The sequence below is a fragment of the Poecilia latipinna genome, unplaced genomic scaffold (assembly GCF_001443285.1).
Source record: "Poecilia latipinna isolate Pla-1442-1.1 unplaced genomic scaffold, P_latipinna-1.0 Scaffold1315, whole genome shotgun sequence".
NCBI lineage: Eukaryota > Metazoa > Chordata > Actinopteri > Cyprinodontiformes > Poeciliidae > Poecilia > Poecilia latipinna.
Window position 1 is genome coordinate 276,115 of NW_015113931.1, and position 19,172 is coordinate 295,286.

The 19,172-nt window shown below is 40.8% G+C and overlaps 2 protein-coding genes across 2 annotated transcripts in view; one reads left to right on the top strand and one right to left on the bottom strand.

The window, feature by feature from the left end:
* The window catches only part of top3a (DNA topoisomerase III alpha), a 24,622-nt gene extending 20,555 nt beyond the window's left edge, over positions 1-4,067 (bottom strand). The window contains exons 1-8 of the mRNA XM_015055438.1: positions 3,515-4,067; positions 3,277-3,336; positions 3,127-3,200; positions 2,963-3,038; positions 1,882-1,990; positions 1,645-1,788; positions 1,358-1,528; positions 1,167-1,267 (exon numbers count right to left, since the gene is read on the bottom strand). Coding sequence (XP_014910924.1) covers positions 1,167-1,267; positions 1,358-1,528; positions 1,645-1,788; positions 1,882-1,990; positions 2,963-3,038; positions 3,127-3,200; positions 3,277-3,336; positions 3,515-3,739 — 960 coding nt within the window. The 5' untranslated portion in view covers positions 3,740-4,067. The remainder of the gene's footprint in view (positions 1-1,166; positions 1,268-1,357; positions 1,529-1,644; positions 1,789-1,881; positions 1,991-2,962; positions 3,039-3,126; positions 3,201-3,276; positions 3,337-3,514) is intronic.
* A 2,687-nt stretch (positions 4,068-6,754) lies between these two features.
* Positions 6,755-15,398, top strand: smcr8a (Smith-Magenis syndrome chromosome region, candidate 8a). The gene is made up of 3 exons (XM_015055437.1): positions 6,755-7,899; positions 10,468-12,234; positions 14,696-15,398. The coding sequence occupies exons 1-3, from the start codon at positions 7,247-7,249 to the stop codon at positions 15,156-15,158; spliced, it is 2,883 nt and encodes a 960-aa protein (XP_014910923.1). The 5' UTR covers positions 6,755-7,246; the 3' UTR covers positions 15,159-15,398.
* The last annotated feature ends 3,774 nt before the right edge of the window (positions 15,399-19,172 follow it).

The window sequence follows — 19,172 nt, forward strand, 5'->3', positions numbered from 1 at the left end:
CAACATCACACAGTCTGAGTACGGAAATCGAAAAAAAAAAAGAAAAAAAAAAAGCATAAGCCCCCCCACCCCCCCAAAAAAAACAGGAGACTGTGAATCTACAAGGTGCACTGGAGTGATACTGAATGCAGCTTTGCTACCAGCTTTAATTATAGTGTGATAACATATGATTATTGACATCCATTATGTCGTAACTTATTCGCATTCGCCCGTTCTGTTTAAGATGCGTTGCCGTGTTTTTGGCAACGCAAAGCTGCCCAGCTTCTGGTGAAGCTGCTGGGCAAACTAGCAAACAGCTAAAGATGCTTCGGCATGAGGAAGTACAATATGGACAATGTTACATATATACATATATATGTAGCCCATTTCCTACACACACCTGTGCACGGTGGCTCTGGATGTTTCTACTCCAGACTCAGTCCACTGCTTCTGCAGGTCTCCCAAGGTCTGGAATCGGCCCTTCTCCACAATCTTCCTCAGGGTCCGGTCACCTCTTCTCGTTGTGCAGCGTTTTCTGCCACACTTTTTCCTTCCTACTGACTTCCCACTGAGGTGCCTTGATATAACACTCTGCAAACAGCCGATTCGTTCAGAAATTTCTTTCTGTTTCTCACCCTCTTGCTTGAGGATGTCAGTGATGGCCTTCTGGACAGCAGTCAGGTCAGCAGTCTGACCCATGATTGCGGTTTTGAGTAATGAACCAGGCTGGGAGTTTTTAAAAGCCTCAGGAATCTTTTGCAGGTGTTTAGAGTTAAAATAATGAACTTTATCACAATATGCTAATTTTTTGAGAAGGACCTGTATTTTCCAAATTTCATGTCTTTCCTTCAATATTTGTGAACAAATATGAAGAAAAAAAAAATCCAGCCTCCGGATGTGGAAAACCGCAGGAGAAATGACCCAAATATTGACCCTCTACAGCTGAATACACGTGCATGCCACACTTTTCAGACTTTACTTGTAAAAGTTGTTGAAACAATGTATAATTTTCCCTTGATTTCACAATTGAGTGCTCCTTTGTGTTGGTCTGTCAACTAAAAACTAAAATATTAAATGAAGTTAGAGAGCTAATGAGACTCAATGTGCAAAAGTTACAGGGTTATCAATGGTATAATCAAAACCGTGATTATATTCTAAAACAATCAAATTAAAAAAAAGACTCGTACCTCCATGCAGATCTGGTAGAGCACCAAACAGGCTGTGTGATGGAAGAGACGGTTTCTCTTCCAGCTGAACTCAACACTGTCCTCTTCCACCTGGTGGAGCACTGAGGCAAAGACAGACACACAGGACAGGCTTTATAGGCTTAATCCAAGCGTAATCAATCAACTTTTATTCCCAGTACGTGAATTCTTACCTTTGATCTTGTAGAAAGTCTCGGGTATAAAAGCCTGAATGGCTTTGAAGCGCTCCACCACAAATCCCAGGGTGGGAAACTGACAGCTGCCGTATGAGATCAGCTGATTGGCCAGGGACTCGGGGAAGATCTTCTGCAGGCGAAGCGTCTGGAACCGGGTAAAGGACGCGCCTGACGACGATCAGCAGACGGACAAGTGGAAAGTCATCAGACAACTTATGATGAACAACCAGTCCCAGCCGTTCTCATATTTCCATGCTTAACGGGAGTGGGCGCCGCCGCCTCACCTATCCGCAGATCCAGCTCCTGCCGGACATCGACGGCGTCGCTGATGTTGCGGTCGGGCTCCGTCAGCGTCTCACACGCTCTTCGAATCGAGTTGGGAGTGATCTCCGAAAACTTCGCTCGAAAGATTTGCAAATTCGGCTTCACTAAAGAAAAGAAATATATATATATGTATATATATTTAGATATTAGTATTCAGAGGAATAATGTGCAAAAGTAGTTTGTGGATAAATACGAACCTGCTTTGCAAACGTCAATGATTTCGAAGCCAATGTTTTCTCCCTCCCGGTCACAGTCAGTCCAGATGACCAGAGCCTGGCACTGCCTCGCTTCCTTCTCCAGAGTCCGCTACCGAGAATCAAACACAAACATTTGACCTTTTTTAATTATACAATCAAGTTATGTTATGTCATTTCACAGCTTAAAAAACTTTAATAACCAAATGAAAATATTCCAGGTGACTTTCTGAAATGTAGGACTGAAATACAAATAGTTGCGTATTTGAAGCTAGTTTTAGTTCCTCTCTTCATATTAGTGGTTAATAAAGTTTTATTTGATAAACTGTAGGATAAAGAGAGTCAGTCGCTCTGAGTATAAATCCCATTTCTCTAAGTTATTTTATGGTCACATTTTCCTTATTAAAGTCCAGCTTTTGATCAGCGCCCTCTAGAGGTGACTGCAACAGAATCTTGTGCCAAGACTTTAAAAACAAATGATGGTTACAAAATTTATTCTGTAACAGTTTCTGCTGTATGTACAGATGTTGTGTAAAGTTCAAGATTTTTCCTCCAGTGTTTGGAGTTGTTGCTGCACACTTTGGCTCAGCTGGCTGAAACAAGGCTCCTTATAACACTAAAAAATATGGGTTCAAAATAAAATCTCAATTTTTTCTTTTTTTTTTTTCTTTTTTTTTTTTTTTTTACCAAATTTGGTTTCCAATATTAAAAAAAAAAATTCTCACTTTTTTAAAAATGTTGTAAATGACAGAAAATATCTTAAAATGGCTTTTACTTCAGTAATTCCTTCTATGGGGTTGACCTGAATTTGTAGTCGAAATAAACTGAATCTGTAAAACATGTTTGCTAACAGCACTTTGGATACCCAAGAAATGCATTGATGAAAAAAACAAAAACATAAAAAATTTCCAAAATTTAAATAGTCAAAAACAGAATAACAGAATGTGATTAATCGATCAAATCAATGTAATGCTCACCCCTAATCCCATGCTTTTTCTTTCCTTACAAGACAGACATTGGCTATTTAAAGAAATTAAAGTGACATGTTTTAGTGTTTTGTTTTTCCTCTCAGTTCCAGCCGTACCTTGATTTGAATCATGTTGTCCGGGCAATACTTCTCTACCTCTGCATCAAACAGCAACACGGGACTGCAGCTGTGCCTTGGAAGAGAAACGAGAAAACTTCAAGTGTTGAAACCCTCCGTCGAGGTCGCTGTAGGCAACTAAAGGCATATTCATTTCAACTTACCATTTCTGGAAAGGCGCTTTGAACTCCAGACCCAGCAAATGGCCTGACACTGAAGTCATTGTCACTGTCACATTCTGAGATGAGGACAACAATCAGAGAAATCTGAGAGAATCACAATCAGATATTCAAATGCATGGGTGGGTTGCTTACCTGGCCAAAAAGATTATATTCGTACTCGTATATTTTATTGAACTTCGAAAATCCTTCTCTCTGCAACAAAGAAACCTATAATGAGGTGTGCTGACAAAGAATAACAAGTCAATAGTGTTGTCGCTACAAAACAATGGAAATAATGGGAGCTTTCTTTTACTTTCTCTGAGGTTATATCAGATTACAGTGATACTTAAAAGCTTCAGTAACAGTGAAGGTCTGATCGGCGGTGACTCACCCTCCTGGCTCTGCCGCCAGACATGATCTCAGAGATGCCTTTGGCTGCGTCGTTCTTCTCGGCCACGCAAAGGACCCGCTTGATCTGAACTCGGCTGCGAATCATGTCTGCCCCCTGCGCTGCGTCCGAGCACCAACGGCTCCGTGTCGCCCAGAAAAAGCCCGTCCTCGCCCGCAGTAGTCCCGATCGAAGCGTGGATCTGACTAGGAGGTGCGCTATGAGCATGCCTGGCCCGCTGTCACATGAAGCAGCAGCGGCTGCCCTCGGACTCAGCCTCACCGGTTCTGCTGCTCCTCCGCTCGGTTAGCATCTTAGCTAGCAGGGATGGCTAAAAGCATCGTGGCAGCTCTCAGAAAGTTTCCCAGACGGCTAAAAAGTTTTATACAGTTAAATAAATTAACTTTTCATTTACGGGAAATCGATAAAGAAAAGAAAAGAAATAGAAAGTTGTATAGACTTGTTGATATAATGAACCGATTCGAGCCCAACTAAAGTGACACAGCTTTGTTTACAAAATCCGCGCCTGACAGTCAAAATTGCCGTAAAGGAGACCGTAAAAGTGTCGTAAAGTCCCCAGTGTTGTAAAAAGTTGAATTGAGGAAAATTAATAATCCCCTTTTCATTGTATGTGATACAATAAGCTTACTAACTTTTTCCCTGTGTTTTTAATAATAGCTAGGCATGAAAAAAGTACATCGAATGTTGAAATGTGTATGTATATATAATTTAATTTGTTACGTAATGTTATTTGAGAACTGCAAGGTATAGAAAGAATTCCGTTACACTAATGTAGTTTTCTAAAATGAACACTTGTAATAAATTCCTCAGCCTTGTTAAATGTGTTGAGAAAAAAGTTGTATCACTGTTTCATTATTATTATTATTATTATTATTATTATTATTATTATTATTATTGTTATTATTGTTATTATTATTATCCAAGACTCAGTCTAAAGTTGTTTTAAATTAAAGTAAATCTTGTCCCTTTCTCTCCTAAATTTTAATTTTAACTCCATTCAGTCCTGAGAGGAAGACGTTTTTCCTAAAGATGCAAGAGTCTAAAAAAGGCATTAAGCTAACTCTATAACGTTATATTTTCATTACTAAAATTTGCAATTTTCACTTAAGTGAAGTGTAAAAAAATACATTAACTACATGTAACAAAAATATTAGAAAGAAAGATAAAATTGCGTTTCAGTCAAACGATAATGACCAAAACTAAACTAAAACGTGCTGTCATTAACACTAAATTCTCTACACGTTGCGCACTTACGATGTCTGGCCAGTAGGTGGCAGTGAGTGGTGTGACACATTGAAGTGAAATTTGATTTGTAAGTAAAACATCAACAGTTTGACACAAGGACTAAGCACGTTGGTAGATGTCTTATGCAGCGGCCACCAAGTATGAAACGGAAAAACCAAACAAAACTTGCATGTTAATTTTCTACTACTGTACTCCTTCACTGTATATTGGGTTATTATTGTTTTTCATGGAAAGCAATGTATTAAAATCCATAGTACATTGCAATAGAACATATTTAACCTTTAATAGAACACATAGCACACAGAGGGTGTTTAGCTGTGGTTTATTATATTATCAGACTTTATTGTATGCATGTTTTAGTTTCTGATTTTTTTTAATTATTATTATTTTTATATAAATTTTTTCATAATAGTATGCTCAAGATTTCAGTCCTTCATTTGTTACACACGTTTAGGAATAGAGTAACATGACAAATGAGCACATTTGCATTGCATATTTGAAGCTGTGTGTGGGATTAATTGTATAGGAGAAGTTCTGGTTTTGCCACTTCTAACCTCTAAAATGCTCAAACATCATCACTTTATAACTTCTGCCTGTCAAGAGGAAATGTCAAGTAAGTTCCTTTCATTTAAAAAAAATGATTCTGTGTGTTTGATGGTTAGCTCAAACACATTTATTTTCATTTTCATACAGCTGTATCACTTACAGTACGCGTCTCTTAGCTCTTAGTTGTTTTTCTTTAGTGGAAAACAAAGTGGAAATAGATTTGTTTATCCATTTTAAAGATTATTTCTGTTAATATTAAGCAGCTGAAGTAAATATTATGAAGTACAGGAACCTCCAGACATGTCACAAAGTCATATTCTGAATTTTGTGCTCTTTGTGTGTGAGTTTCTGCTCCTTGATATTTGATAAAGGTTATTCTGAAATAACCTTTATCAGTGTGGCAACCTGTGCTCACTCCATGTTTTCACAAGCTAACACGCTTCATTTCTCCCACATCACATGCTGTCCTGTTTGTCTGTTTCACTTCTCATTTTCTGTGTAATCCTGCACAGAAAAATAAGAAAGTAATCAAAACCTGATTTATTTTTAACCTGTTCTTATTTGATTGTTCAAGCTCTCTCTGTTCAGCCACTTACTGTTGACCTGTGAACCACAGAGGGTATTTTTCTGCAAGCCAACTAATTTTTTTTTTTTCAAAACAAGTCACTTTGAAATCCAATATTTACGGGAGCAAAGAGAGTTAATAGAGTTTTCTGAGTTTATTAACTCAGACAAACTCATTGTTTGCCACGGTTTTAAAGCTCCCTAGAAACTGTTAGCTGGAATACTGATCTAGTAAATTAACTGGGTTGTGATTTCTTCATCAGGCCCTGCTGAATATCTTGGCTTGATTTTTTTCTTGTCTTAGTTCCTATTAGTAAATAGGTTAACCTTTCTCCTTATTTACACTTGCACGCTTTCCTCAGTTTGAAGCCCAGAATAATAACACGTCTGACAGATTTAAGTTTAAAGTAATCTTTTAATTTTACCAACATGTTTCTTTAAACTGGAAGTAAATGTCTTTGTTGAAGTCCAGCCAGAGGTCTTGCTTGACTTTGCCTCCAGTCTCAAAGACTTTTTAGCTCACCACCAAAGATTATTTGTAAAACAAAAAAAGAAAGAAAGAAAAAAAAACATTGAAAACATGCAAACAAAAGCTGGTCATCAAATACAAGAGGAATTTAATTGCTTTTGAACTAACAAATATATTTATATTCATGATTAAGAGGGGTGTAAATTATTTACCACGTGCTTCTTTGATAATAAAATGCAATTAAAACGAAAAAATAATTCTTCAAAATTTTTTTGAAATATTATTATAAGTAATTACACTAGAAATTAATATTTCTGAATTTGTTGAATTAAAAACAAAATAAAACAAATCAACATTTCCGTTTTAGGCGGAGTTAGTTTCCCCTCGATGGGCGGAGTTTTGGTCACATGACCAGGCAGCGTCCAGCTGGGTAATCATGGCGGCTGTCTCTGGATGTGAACGGCAGATGTAGCGTTTTTCTCCGTAAACGATGTCGTTTGATCGGCGCGCCGGACTTTGATACGGACGCCAGAGAGCGGAGGGACGGCAGCCCCACACGGGGGCATGAAGAAGAGGAGGACGGACGCTCCTCTCCGAGGCGGCTGTAGCATGAAGGCTCTGCAGGCTCCCCGGACACTGTGATTACTGAGGAGGGCTTTTGTCAGCCAAGGCGCTGGATGGCATTTTTTTTTTTGTCGAGTTGATAATTTGTCTTTTTAATTGGCGGAGCTCTTCTCGCAGATGTTGAGCTAATTTGGCGATTAGAATAGGTTCTTTGGAGCAGCTGCATTGTTCAGTGGAGCAGCTTCACCTTATTGAAGGTTTTACTACAGTGTGATGATGGCCAGTCTGAATGGACTCTCTCTCTGCTGTCCACACACGGCTTTTCTATGACTGTTTGTGCTTCTGCTGCTTCTCATGCCTCCCTCAGTAATAACACTATGATAGGCTCCCCAGATGTGGTAGCTTTCACTAAAGAGGACGAATATGGGCAGACAAGTCAAGACCCTCTGGATCTCCCGGAGGAGTTCTCCATACCCCTCTACCCGCTGGCAGACTCCAATCCCTGGGCCAAGACCTCCTACGCCAAGTTCACCAAAGACTTCATCCTCATCTCGGAGTTCTCAGAGCAGGTGGGCCCCCAGCCTCTCCTCACCATCCCAGGTGATCCCAAAGTCTGTGGCACCTTCGACCTCAATTACTTCTCCCTGCGGATCATGTCCGTGGACTACCAGGCCTCCTTCGTGGGGCATCCGCCTGGCAGCGGCTACCCGAGGCTCAGCTTTGTGGAGGACTCCAGGGTTGTCCTGGGAGACTCGAAGGAGGGAGCGTTCGCATACGTCCATCACTTCACCCTGTACGACCTGGAGGCGCGGGGCTTTGTGCGGCCGTTCTGCATGGCGTACGTAGCAGCAGACGAGAAGAAAATCATGCTCCAGTTTCAGGAGCTGTCCCTCCGCTTCTCACAGGCCTCGGAGTGTCTGAAGGCCGGGAACAGACGAGCATTCGCCAAGGAACTCCAGAGGAAGCTCCAGGACCTGGAGTAAGAGCTTTATTTCAAATTTTACTTGTAAACGTCTTGTTCAGAGGTCTAAAATTAGATTTTTAGATGAGGTCAAAGGTTCAGAACAACCAGTGATGAGGGTCACTTTGTGTCATCTCAGTGAGATTAGGGGTAATCCGCTGCTCGGCCAACTCAGATTCTCCTGAAACTTTGTAGCAGTGACCTCTGCAAGCTAAAACCATCTTACCTGAAATTCTAACATTTTCACCATTCATCACCATGTAAATTTTTTAGAATAAATCACAGCGTGGAAAGAGAAACAATTCCACTTTCTGACGCATCTTATGTCATAAATCCATCTCTGGAGTCTTCAGTTTTCAGGAGATGTTTAGATGTACTTTCTGAATGCAGTAAACACATGGAAAAGTTGTAGTTTTTTGTGTAATGCCTCAAATTCAGGATTTGTCTAAGACTTGTCTAAGATTTGAAAAATATTAGAAAACATATATGTAATAAACTGTCTTTTAGCTCATTGTTATTGTGAGAATATTATGGAAACATCACCAATTCCCAACACCATAATGTTAGTAAAAATTGAAGTTATGGCCAACTAAAGTTGACACAGTTAATAAAATAAATTAATTATCTACTTGTCCGCTAAGTTTCAGTACCCTTCTACACTTCCTTTGGTTTTCAAAGCTCTTAACTGGGTTTTTCAACAGCACTTTTCCTGCTATCTGTGTTTTACACGTTTAATAATTTATTTCTAGAGGCCTACTCATCTTGGCACATTCAGCTACAAAATATTTACGAAAACTCCCATCTTGTTTAGCCGTGGAGCTTTGCACAAGTTGAAGTTAACTAGGCTGATTCTAGTTCTGTTGTGAATTTTCATTATTCTTGCTGGAAGTAGAACATTTTGTTGGTTGGCCAAGAATAAAATCACAAAACTCACCAAATTCTTGAGCATTTCCCAGTTTTTTTATGTCCAAGCTTCAATGTCGTTCACATTGTGTGGCTCACAAGCATCAGCGGTTTCAGGATTGACTCGCTGTTTTGTCCGCTTATGAGTCTGGATTTTGAGAATTGCTGCCATGAGGTGGTCTATTTTTTTTTATTTACACTAACTTTAATCTTTCTTCTTAGGTTTTCTGTGAGGATATAACAGTAATGATGTGCTTTCTACAAGGTTTTAAAGATGAAGTGAATACCTGCTTGGATGAACAAAAACACGTTTCATTGTCTTCATTAATATAAAAAAAAACAGGCAAAAATCCAGCAAATGCATTACCTTAGCTGAATATTCACGAGTGTCTCCATGATAATCACAGGTTTCAGCTGCTTTTCAGTGCCAGCCTACTAGTTTTTAATTGTTAGAGATGCATCAACACAATGTAGAAAAAGAAAGGTCGATGGAGTTACTTGGCAGAAGCATTTATTGCAGCATTAAACTGCAAAAGGCTATTAGGTGATTTCCAAACAATGGAGTCCATCATCATTGATCCCTGAAAGATTATCCCCATGTGGGAAACGTTCCAGAATGCCACATATCAGCTCCCAGGGTCAGAGGTTGAGTTTAGGTAATTAAAGAAGCTGTAAAAAAACAACAACAAAAAAAAAAACATCAGTAAATGAGATAATCAAATCTTGTCCTATCTAAGATAACTAAGATTAGTTATCTTAGATAGGAGTCCTTCGAGTCTCCCAGGACAACCCGGGAGTCCTCCACAAATCTTAGATCTAAGCCTGTAGATATGAGACAGAGTACTCTACTGAAAACCACTCAGTTATGAACTATTAGAGTTCATATCAGAATGATACGTATGAGTTAGTATAGCTTGTAAAAAAATTAACTGCTCAGATGTCCAAAGTTTCATTTTTAAACAAACCACAAAACGTCCTGACCAATGTCTGCTGAACAAACACAACCAAAGCAGACCAGTTGGATCACGATGGCAAGTGTTAAATGGCGAAAACCCAAACTCTTACCAACTGTCAGAATCAAGCTTTATTTGCCAAGTATGTTCACACATCCAAAGAATTTGTCCTTGCTTACAGAAGCTCACAGTGCACAGAGAGGAACAGTACACACAATAGACACCGATGCATCCTAACACACTCGCACAGATATACACACACCACCTTACATACCTGTAAACCTTTATAGAAATATAAAATACTAATTTATAAACAAATAAATAATCAATGTCAAACACGGGGATAGCAGGGTGATGATTTGGGCTTGTTGCCACAGGAGCTTGGCACCATCCTTGAACTGAGATGACCAAACCTTTGGTCATCTCCAATGACCAAAGGTTTGGTCATTGGAGATGACCAAACCTTCCTCCAATGACCTGCTTGAGATCAAGCAGGTCATTGGAGAAGATACTGATCTTCTCCAATGTGAAGATAACTATCCGACTGGCCTTATTTGCCCCCTTGTTAGTTTGTAGGGTAAGATGTTATGTCGAAAGGCATAACCAACTTACTGAAGGTTGAGAATACCTTTTTTCCGGTATAACCAACAATCAGTCAGCAGACTACCACTGGTATTTTTAGAATGGTGCCATTCCATGCCTATTACTGCATCTGTTTTGTTCTGCTTAGGTACACCCACTCTGTGCTGCAGCGGGAGGAGGGCCTGCAGAGAGAGGCGGGGCCTCAGTGTGTTTACTCTGCCCATGCTGTAGAAAAGGCCAATGAGCTGGCCAATGTGGAGAAGAGCATTTACGAGCACAGAGACCTTCTGAAGCAGATCAGTGCCTACCATAGGCGACCACGGCGGGATCCGCACGCCGTCTCGTGCCAGAAGTGCATGACCGAGTGCTTGAGAGAGTGTGAGGAGCTGTTGGACAAATACGCCAAGCTGGCAAATCCCCTCGGTTACAGCCAAAGGGTCCCCAAAGGAGAAGGCGACGAGATTCAATCCGATGAAAACAGAGGGGAAGAAGAGGTGTATGAAGACGATGACGAGGGTATTAAACGCAGGCCATCATACACGCCACAGCTGATCAAAGCCAAGTCTGCAAAGTGTTTTGACAAACGCCTGAAGACCTTGCAAGAACTGTGCGAGGAGAATTTCTACGAGGCCGCCATGGAGCTTCTGAAGGAGACGGAGAGGAGTTTCCGCGGCGACCTGTGTTACCTCTACACTCGCCGCCTGGACAAGGCACTGCGCAGGAAGCAGAAAATTGTCAACTTCCTGTTTGAGGCAGATCTCATTGATGACGTTGAGGATGAAGCTGAGACACTGAGACCATTCTGCGCTGTGAATCATGCCATGGACAACTACATGCACTTGAATCCACCTCATATCGTCCTGGGGTCAGAGGCTCTTGAGCTTGATGGATTAAAACCTCAAGGTCCGCTAGGCCTGGCTTGTGAAGCCGCCACTACTCAGGAGCTTGGACTTCTGGGAAGCCATCTGGACTCCTCTCCCTCAGACCAGACCTTGGAGACACAGGAGAGCTCAGAAGGGACCAAAGAAAGCTTTAGCAGCGATAAAAGTGGAACAGATCAAACTGAGAAGCAAGAGAGTCTTGCGAGTATAAATACAGAAGGTCCTGATCCGGACTCTGACTTGACACCAGAACCCGACCAAAACACCTACCCAGAGAGGGAAAGCAGTAGTGAGGACATGGAGACCACTGCTGGGGAGGATGACTGTGATACCGGACAAGACCAGACCCCCGTGTCTTTGCTGGAAGTCGTGTCCGAACTGGAGGCCAGAAAGGATGACGGGTGTGAGATGGGAACGCACTCGGAGCTGCTGGTTCCCATGGATACAGCTTGCTGTATGGCCCAAGAGGGTTTCCTCTATGAGGCAGCTGACCCTGATGCTGTGCCTTACCTGAGTCCAAACTCTACCCTGAATCCCTCTAAGGTTCTGGTGGTCAACCAGGAGCCCCACGCCCTTCATCCCGTCCAGGATGAGTACACAGTGGGTTCCCCGTGCTCAGAAGGTCCACCAGCAGGGCTGGAGCTTCCCGTGGGCGTCTTTGGAGACGCAGCTTCTCGTAGCTCCATGGAGGACGGGTCGGACTGTACCATGAGTGCTTCCACGGGCTCCGACCGGGCCGCCTCGCCGCTTGGCTACGGGGGGTCAGTGACCCTCCATCAGAGGAAAAAAGCTGGACAAGGCGCTTTGAGGTTCGTGCGCCAGTACTCTTTTGCAATGCAAGCTCTGTGGTGTCTGCTGAGTGGCAGGACGCTGGTGGTGCTCGGGGCGGACGAGGGGAGAGTCCGCCGCCTCGTGTCTGCTCTGGCGCTCTTCGTACCCAACCCTGGCAAGAGTGGAGAGAGGGTCCAACCCTGGCTGTCCTGTCCCTTCACCCTCGTCGACCTTCACAGGTGGAAACTTATTGGGCTGCAAAGGTAAGAATCGCTTCAGAATCAAATTACATCTTAACCCTTTTTACTGATTTTAGTATTTAAGATGTACAGTGCTTTGTAAAATATTAAACAAGGGACTTTTACAGATTTTGTCACTTTTCAGATTGAAACGTTGTGTTTTATTTGCATACAACAAAGTCAACCAATCTATAGTTAAACTACCCCTCGTGTGTTTTTAATCTTATGGAAGAGTGGCAAGAATAAATTCCTTACTGAAGAAATCCTGTTTTCAGTTTTCCCCAACAAACTAAGAAGGGAATACAGCAAACATGCGGAAGAAAACACCTGCGTGCAAAAAAGTAGTGGAAAAAATACTGCACCTCACTCTAAACACCACTTCCACTATGACAATGTTTTTCAAAGTGGATTCCACCAGGGGGCGCTGGAGAGGCCTCAAATAGCTGCAGGGAAAATTAGAAAAAAAAAAAAAAATCAAATACATTTCATTCATTTTTTTAAATCATAAAAATCAAATCTGTTTTTCAATCATTACAAAAAAAAGCAAGTTTAAATAACTTATTGAAATTATGTTTGCTCATCCTTCTGATTGGTTGCCAGTCAGATTTATCCAGCTGCTCAGCTCCTCGCGCCAGCTTAGCAACCGTGAAACAGATCCCTGCTGTGGAGGTCACTGCTACCAAAAACCCCTGACGACTCATGGCCAACTAAAATCAGAACGTCTGCAACAGCATTATGCTAACAAATATAATAATTAATGAATGGTAAATAAAAGTGAAGCAAAGGCAAATGATTTGTTCAAACTTTTACAACAAATTCTAAAGTTTGTTTACATATTTTGCAGCATGGTCTGTTGGTTTTCAAAGAGGCCTCTGCCAAGAAGCTAATGCTGTTTGTGGGAAAGTTTGGCAAACACATGCACTATACACTAATATCATAAGGACAGCGTCATCCTGATGGGAATTGAATTCTCCAGCAGGGATGAAGAGGAGATAAAAAAAACCTATCGGAGGCCGAGGAAGGCGTTTACCTTCCAGCACGACAGTGCAATTGCCAGATCTGCAATTCTGCCATTCAAATTGTAGAAAAAAGCAGATTCAAGTGTTGCAATGGCCTAGTCAAAATCCAACCTAAACTCAATTGTGAATCTGAGCTTGACTTGTTTTGCAAAGATTTGGCTAAGAAGTTCAGTTTGTCTAAATGTATCACATGCAAATCCATTCGAATGCACTGAGGTCTGTGGAAATATGTGAGAAAATGTGAAAATGTTCATTGGCTATGAAATCTTTTATGGCAACATTTGCTGCAGAACATGAAACCAAAGCAGTCACGACTTACCTGAAAGAAACCTTGAATTTTTGAGGGCTTTGCGGCGTTTCTGCAAGTGTTAAATCTGAAGCCAATGACATCATCATCTCGCTTCAATCACACCTTACGCCACACTTACTCATCTGCTCTGACTCAGCCCTCGGTGACTCACTCTGACAGCCCTGTGGCTTTTCATGCACATCTGTCAACGTTTCTTTTCTACTCTTTCTGCAAACAGAACCTTGACTTTTTGAACAGGAGAGGATCCTGTGTGTAAAGTTTGTGGTATCCATTTAATTTTGACTTCTGTAAGAACTGTTATTGTTTTAGTATTTTTTATGTTCATAAGCTTTAAAGTACACAGCACATTATTTATAAAAAATGCTAGTTTTGGTAAATTAGTGCGAAAAGAGTTCAAGGATAACCTTCAGACACCAAATGGTGACACGGTGTGACAAATCATTATATCCTTTTTTTTGTTGTTGTTTTTTATCATTGCATTCTTTATGTAAAACCTCTGCAGGAAAATACACTTAATTCTTCATGTATATTTTGTACTATACCATGCATACCTTGTAGTTCAGAGACATGAGAGAAAAATACATTATGACCGACTGTCACCACGACACAACTGCTACTACAAATTAAAATTCATAAAAGAGCAGAATCTTTCAAAGTATTTAAATTTAAATTTGGATATAGAATTTGAAGTTTATATGTATTTATGCAGCTAGGTACTTTCTGAGGTATATGCAGACACTGTTAAATACAGAAAATGTTGAGTAGAAATAATTATTCCACCGTTATTTTGGCGCCCCTTTAGCGTGGCACCCCTTATGCGTCACATATAGTGTATACTTACTTTTTGCACCACTGCTGGGCATGAATGTCATTAAATTTTAGGCTTTAGTAGTTTGATTCAAAGTTTTTACTGTGGTCAGTTGAGCAATGATGTTAATGTTGCCAATTCCGCAAATAAGATTAATAAATTTATGCCAGGAACTTTGTCAAGGCTAGAAAAACTGGTGTTGTCTAAGAGCAACTTGCTGAAGGACCCATCCGTTCGTTCGACCCTGGAGAACAAAAATCACTAACAGCTCTAACTTGATGACTTTTGCTCCCATGATGATTAAATGCAGGGTTAAATTGTAGATGTAATCGTCGTCTCCTCCCTCAGGGTTGCTTCTCCCACCGGCTCCAGCGCCCTCTACTCCTTGTCCCGCTACAGCCGCTACATCTCCATCCTGGATGCCGACATGAAGACCCTGCGCTGCCCTCAGTACCGCGGCCAGCTCCTCGCCAACATGGCTGACCACCGCACCTACATCCGCCGTGGCTCCACCTACTTCCTCCACCTGCAGAGCGTGCTCTGCCGCCTGGCGGCCAGGGCGTTCCTGCTCACCTTCACGCACCACCTCCACCTGCCGGTCAGCCCCACGGAGGGGCCCGAGGCGGTGGAGGCCCGGCGGCGGGGCTTCCTCCAGGAGCAGCTGGGGCTGGACGAGGAGGACGGCCAGATCCTGCTCTACCTCAGCCGGCTCATCGCTCAGCGGTACCTGCAGCCCGCTAACAGCGACGACTGCGCAGCCGTACCGTGTTTTAGTTTTAACTACATCACCAGCGTTTTATATAAAATCTGATTCCCCGAGTGGAAGGGGTGCAGCTGGATCCTTTCCAACACCTCACAGCTGAAATCAACGCTGATACTTTGGGTTCATTCGGACCAGGAGTGATCTACATAAGATCAAAATCTCTGCACTGATTTGTTTTTCTCCATGTTGAACTCTGTCTGCCTCACTGTGCATCTCTGTGATCTCACACCTTCCTCTGGTGGCAGAGAAACCAGAGCTGAATGTCTCTGCCGACTCTTCTCGACACTTCCATATCGGAGCAGATGAACACTGGCCTATGAATACATGTTGAAGCAAAAACAAAACTGGCAAAGAACAGTAGCGTCTGGTTCGACTGCCTATGGCTTTATGGAGCACCCTTTGCAAAGTTACATATAGGGAAAATATCAACAGCAATAATTTGGCTTATTTAGCCTGTCGCAGATTTTTAAAAATGTGCTTGTTCCTTTTTCAAAGTCAATATTTTCACCATGTAATTCTTACATTTATGAATGTCAGTTTCAAACTAAATATGTAATTCACAAACTAGTCGCAAACTACATATTTAGCTTTCAAGTTAAATATTTAGCTGAGAAGCTAAGTACTTGGTTTGAAAACTAAATATCTAACTCAAAATTAAATATTTATTTATCCAACCAAATATTTAGTGGCAAATTAAGTAATAAGCTATGAAGCTAAATATTTAGCTTCAAACAAAATATTTATTTTCCAAACTAAATATCTAGGAGTAAAGTTAAATATTTAGTTATTTAGCCAGCTTAATATTTGCTATATTGCTAGCTTACTAACTAAATATTTAATCTGAAAATTAAATATTTAGATGGCAAGCTAAATATTTGCTATATGGCTAGCTTTTGTTAAATAGATATTTAATTTGAAAGTTTAATATTTAGATATTTCACAAGCTAAATATTTGCTAGCTTGCTAACTATTTAATCTGAAAGTTATTTGTATATTTAGCGAGCTAAATATGTGCTATATTGCTAGCTTGCTAACTCGATATTTAATTTGAAAATTAAATGTTTAGTTTGTCTCCAACATGGTGCAAATATGACTTTGAAAAATGAGCACCCAATGTTTTACTTATGACAAGCTAAGTAAAAGAAAAAAATGCTGTTCATTTTTTACTGTGTAACTTCACAAACGGCGCCGCATATGTGTTGACAGCTTTTATACCCTGCGCACTTCATGTAAACATGTTTTTCAGCACCGCAGCGCCACGTATGCTGACATTTTCTGTTGGCCGAGAACAGACGCTGTTCGTGAAACTCGGGCAGCTGGCTTTAGAAACTAGCCCCTCTCTTTGGAACCGTCCATCTGTCCCTTCTATGATTTTACCTTCACTCGCCAACATTTTTTTTTTCTTTTTAGTTTTTTTTTTTTTTTTTTACAGCCCACATTCCTTCAGAAACGGACAAGCGTCCATTTTGTTACAAACGGCAACACGTTGTACGACCGTTTCTACGTAAATTTAAGCTTTTGATTTCAGGGCCACGACGTCCGAGGTGGTGGAGAACCGAATCCTGTCGGCCAGGAGAAACGTTACCGATCAAATAGTTGAGACCAGCCGCTGGAGTGCATTTTCTTGACTATTAAATAGGAGAATTTTAAAGCTATTTAACCTAAATGTATTGAATTTCACTGTTGTCTTAAAGCTGTGTGAGAGTGATGTGTTGTCAGCATGAGACAGTCTTGTCAGAGTGATCACTGTGTTGATAATATTTCAGTTTTGTTACAATACGGTTTACTGAAAGCAATTACTCTTTTAATACTCTTAACAATAAACTTTTATTTCTTGTGCCAACAGAAGTTTAATTCAGGACACCTGCTCGACTTTTTAACTACAGATGCACCGATCAGGCTTTTACTGGCTGATACCGATTTTTGGTTTTCCTTGAAATCAGCAATGATGTTTATTATTTGTTAATTTTTTATTTATTTATTTTTTTTTTGCATTTCTTTTGTCTTAGAGCTGAAACACATTCAAAAGGGGGGAAATATGTGCTGCAGGTTATTTGATTTGAAATCTGCCAGAAAATGAAGAAGTAACCCAGTTTTATCCTGATTAAATTCATATTGGTGGATCTTAATAAATGAGAATATCAACCAGTCACTAATTTCATTAAAAATGTAACACAGTAATTTTTCTTAGGTGTTTATGGGTGTTAATTTTTATGATTATGGCTTTAACCCCCCCACCCCCCAAATACAACTTCTCTCAAAATTTTAAATGTCACATGATGCAGTAATTCACGCTCCTGTTGCGTGAATTACTGCATCATTGAGCCGGCTGCTTTCACTTGGGACTTGGGCAGCAGATTTTTCCACATGAGCTTTTTCTGTGTTGCTTCTGTACATGTTTTTTATTTAGTCAGTTTTTCCTTCCACTCAACTTTCCATTAATGTTCATGGTTATTATAGGCTTCTGTGACGCATCTTCAATGACTATCAGGTCAACATTTTGAAGGTCACAATGTGACATTTCTGCAATAAAATATATTTTATGTCATATCTAAAATATATTTTTGAATTATCAGCTACAAACCACAATCATCAAAATGAAGGGGGGGGGGGGGGGAAGTTTGAAATTTGAATATTTTTGCTCCATTTTACCGTCTTCTTGAATTTTATAAATTACACTTTTCAAGGACATTCTAATTTATTGAGTCATGTTATTTCCATAATGCTAATCATTTCTGATTTTTTTTTCTAAAATTAAGCTTAAGGCGAGGTTTTAGTATTATTATTTTAGTGTGTTTGATCTGCTGATCACTGAGCCCTGCAGGGACATAGCAGTCGATTCTCTGGCCAATTAATTAGTGCATCTGCTGGTGGCCCATTGCAAGATAAACACTCCCAGTTTAGGATTTAACTTTTAAAAGTGGCTTATCTTTGCGTTTTGTGCCGTCTGTGATTCTGTGGGATGGTAACTACATGACTGCATGGTCAGAGTTTAAAGGTCACTACAAGCAAGGCTTTGAACTACTACTTAAGTGGATATTGGTGCAGCATGTGATGAAGAGATGCGCCTGATTTATTGGGTTTTTGTCCTAGTCATGCAAAAAAAAAAAAAAAAAACTACAAAGAACAAAAAAAACAACAAAAAAAAACCCACCCTGAATGTAATCTGAGAAGCCATGCCGCTGTGTCCTTATGTTGCCGTATTCTGTCTGCTTTTTGTATCTCATCAAACTGCAGGTTCGGCCCTGTGAGGAATTTGAATAAAGCACGATGTGAATGTCTTCCTGTTTGTCTTCGTGTTTGTTTTTGTTTTGTTTTTTTGCCTGCCGCTGCTCGGGGTTTGTGTGTGTGTGTGTGTGTGTGTGTGTGTTTTTAATACCTTGTGGGGACCGAAGTCTGGTCCCCACAAGGGGAAACGCTGTTTTTGGGTCAGGGACTAAGGTGTGAATTGAGTTTGGGTTAGGATTAGGATAAGGGTAAGGTTTAGGCTGTGGAAATGAATGGAAGTCAATGGAAAGTCCCCACAAAGATAGCCACACAAACGTGTGTGTGTTCAGATGAAACTTCCCCTCCAGTAAAACCAACAGCCTCGTCTGTGTGACTTTCTCCTCAGCGATGACGGATGTGCAAGCATCTGAGGTGCCATGAATAATAAATGTTCATCATCTGCGAAACACTTCTAATTGCCCTGAGGGAGCAGCGGATGTGAAGGTGTTTTGATGTGAAAACAAGTCTGCAACAATATGATCCGTCCTCACAGCGCGATGCTGCGCTAAGGAGGCGTGTGGGCGACGGTGCGCAGCAGCTTGAGATGTAAACTACAGTTTGCCTCAGCAGTTAATGGCTAAAAACCGAATCTTCCACTCTGATTTGTGAGCGATGGGAAGGAGGAGATGCTCGTTCAGATTTGAATCGATTGGGGATGCTGAGAGAAGGAGTTGATGCACTTCATCTCAACTTCCCTTCAGGTTTTGTATTGATCATGTAGTCAGACTGTGTTTGGAAGCCATTTTAAACTAAATGTCACCACCACATGAACAGAAGTCCTTTTTATGTCCCTTT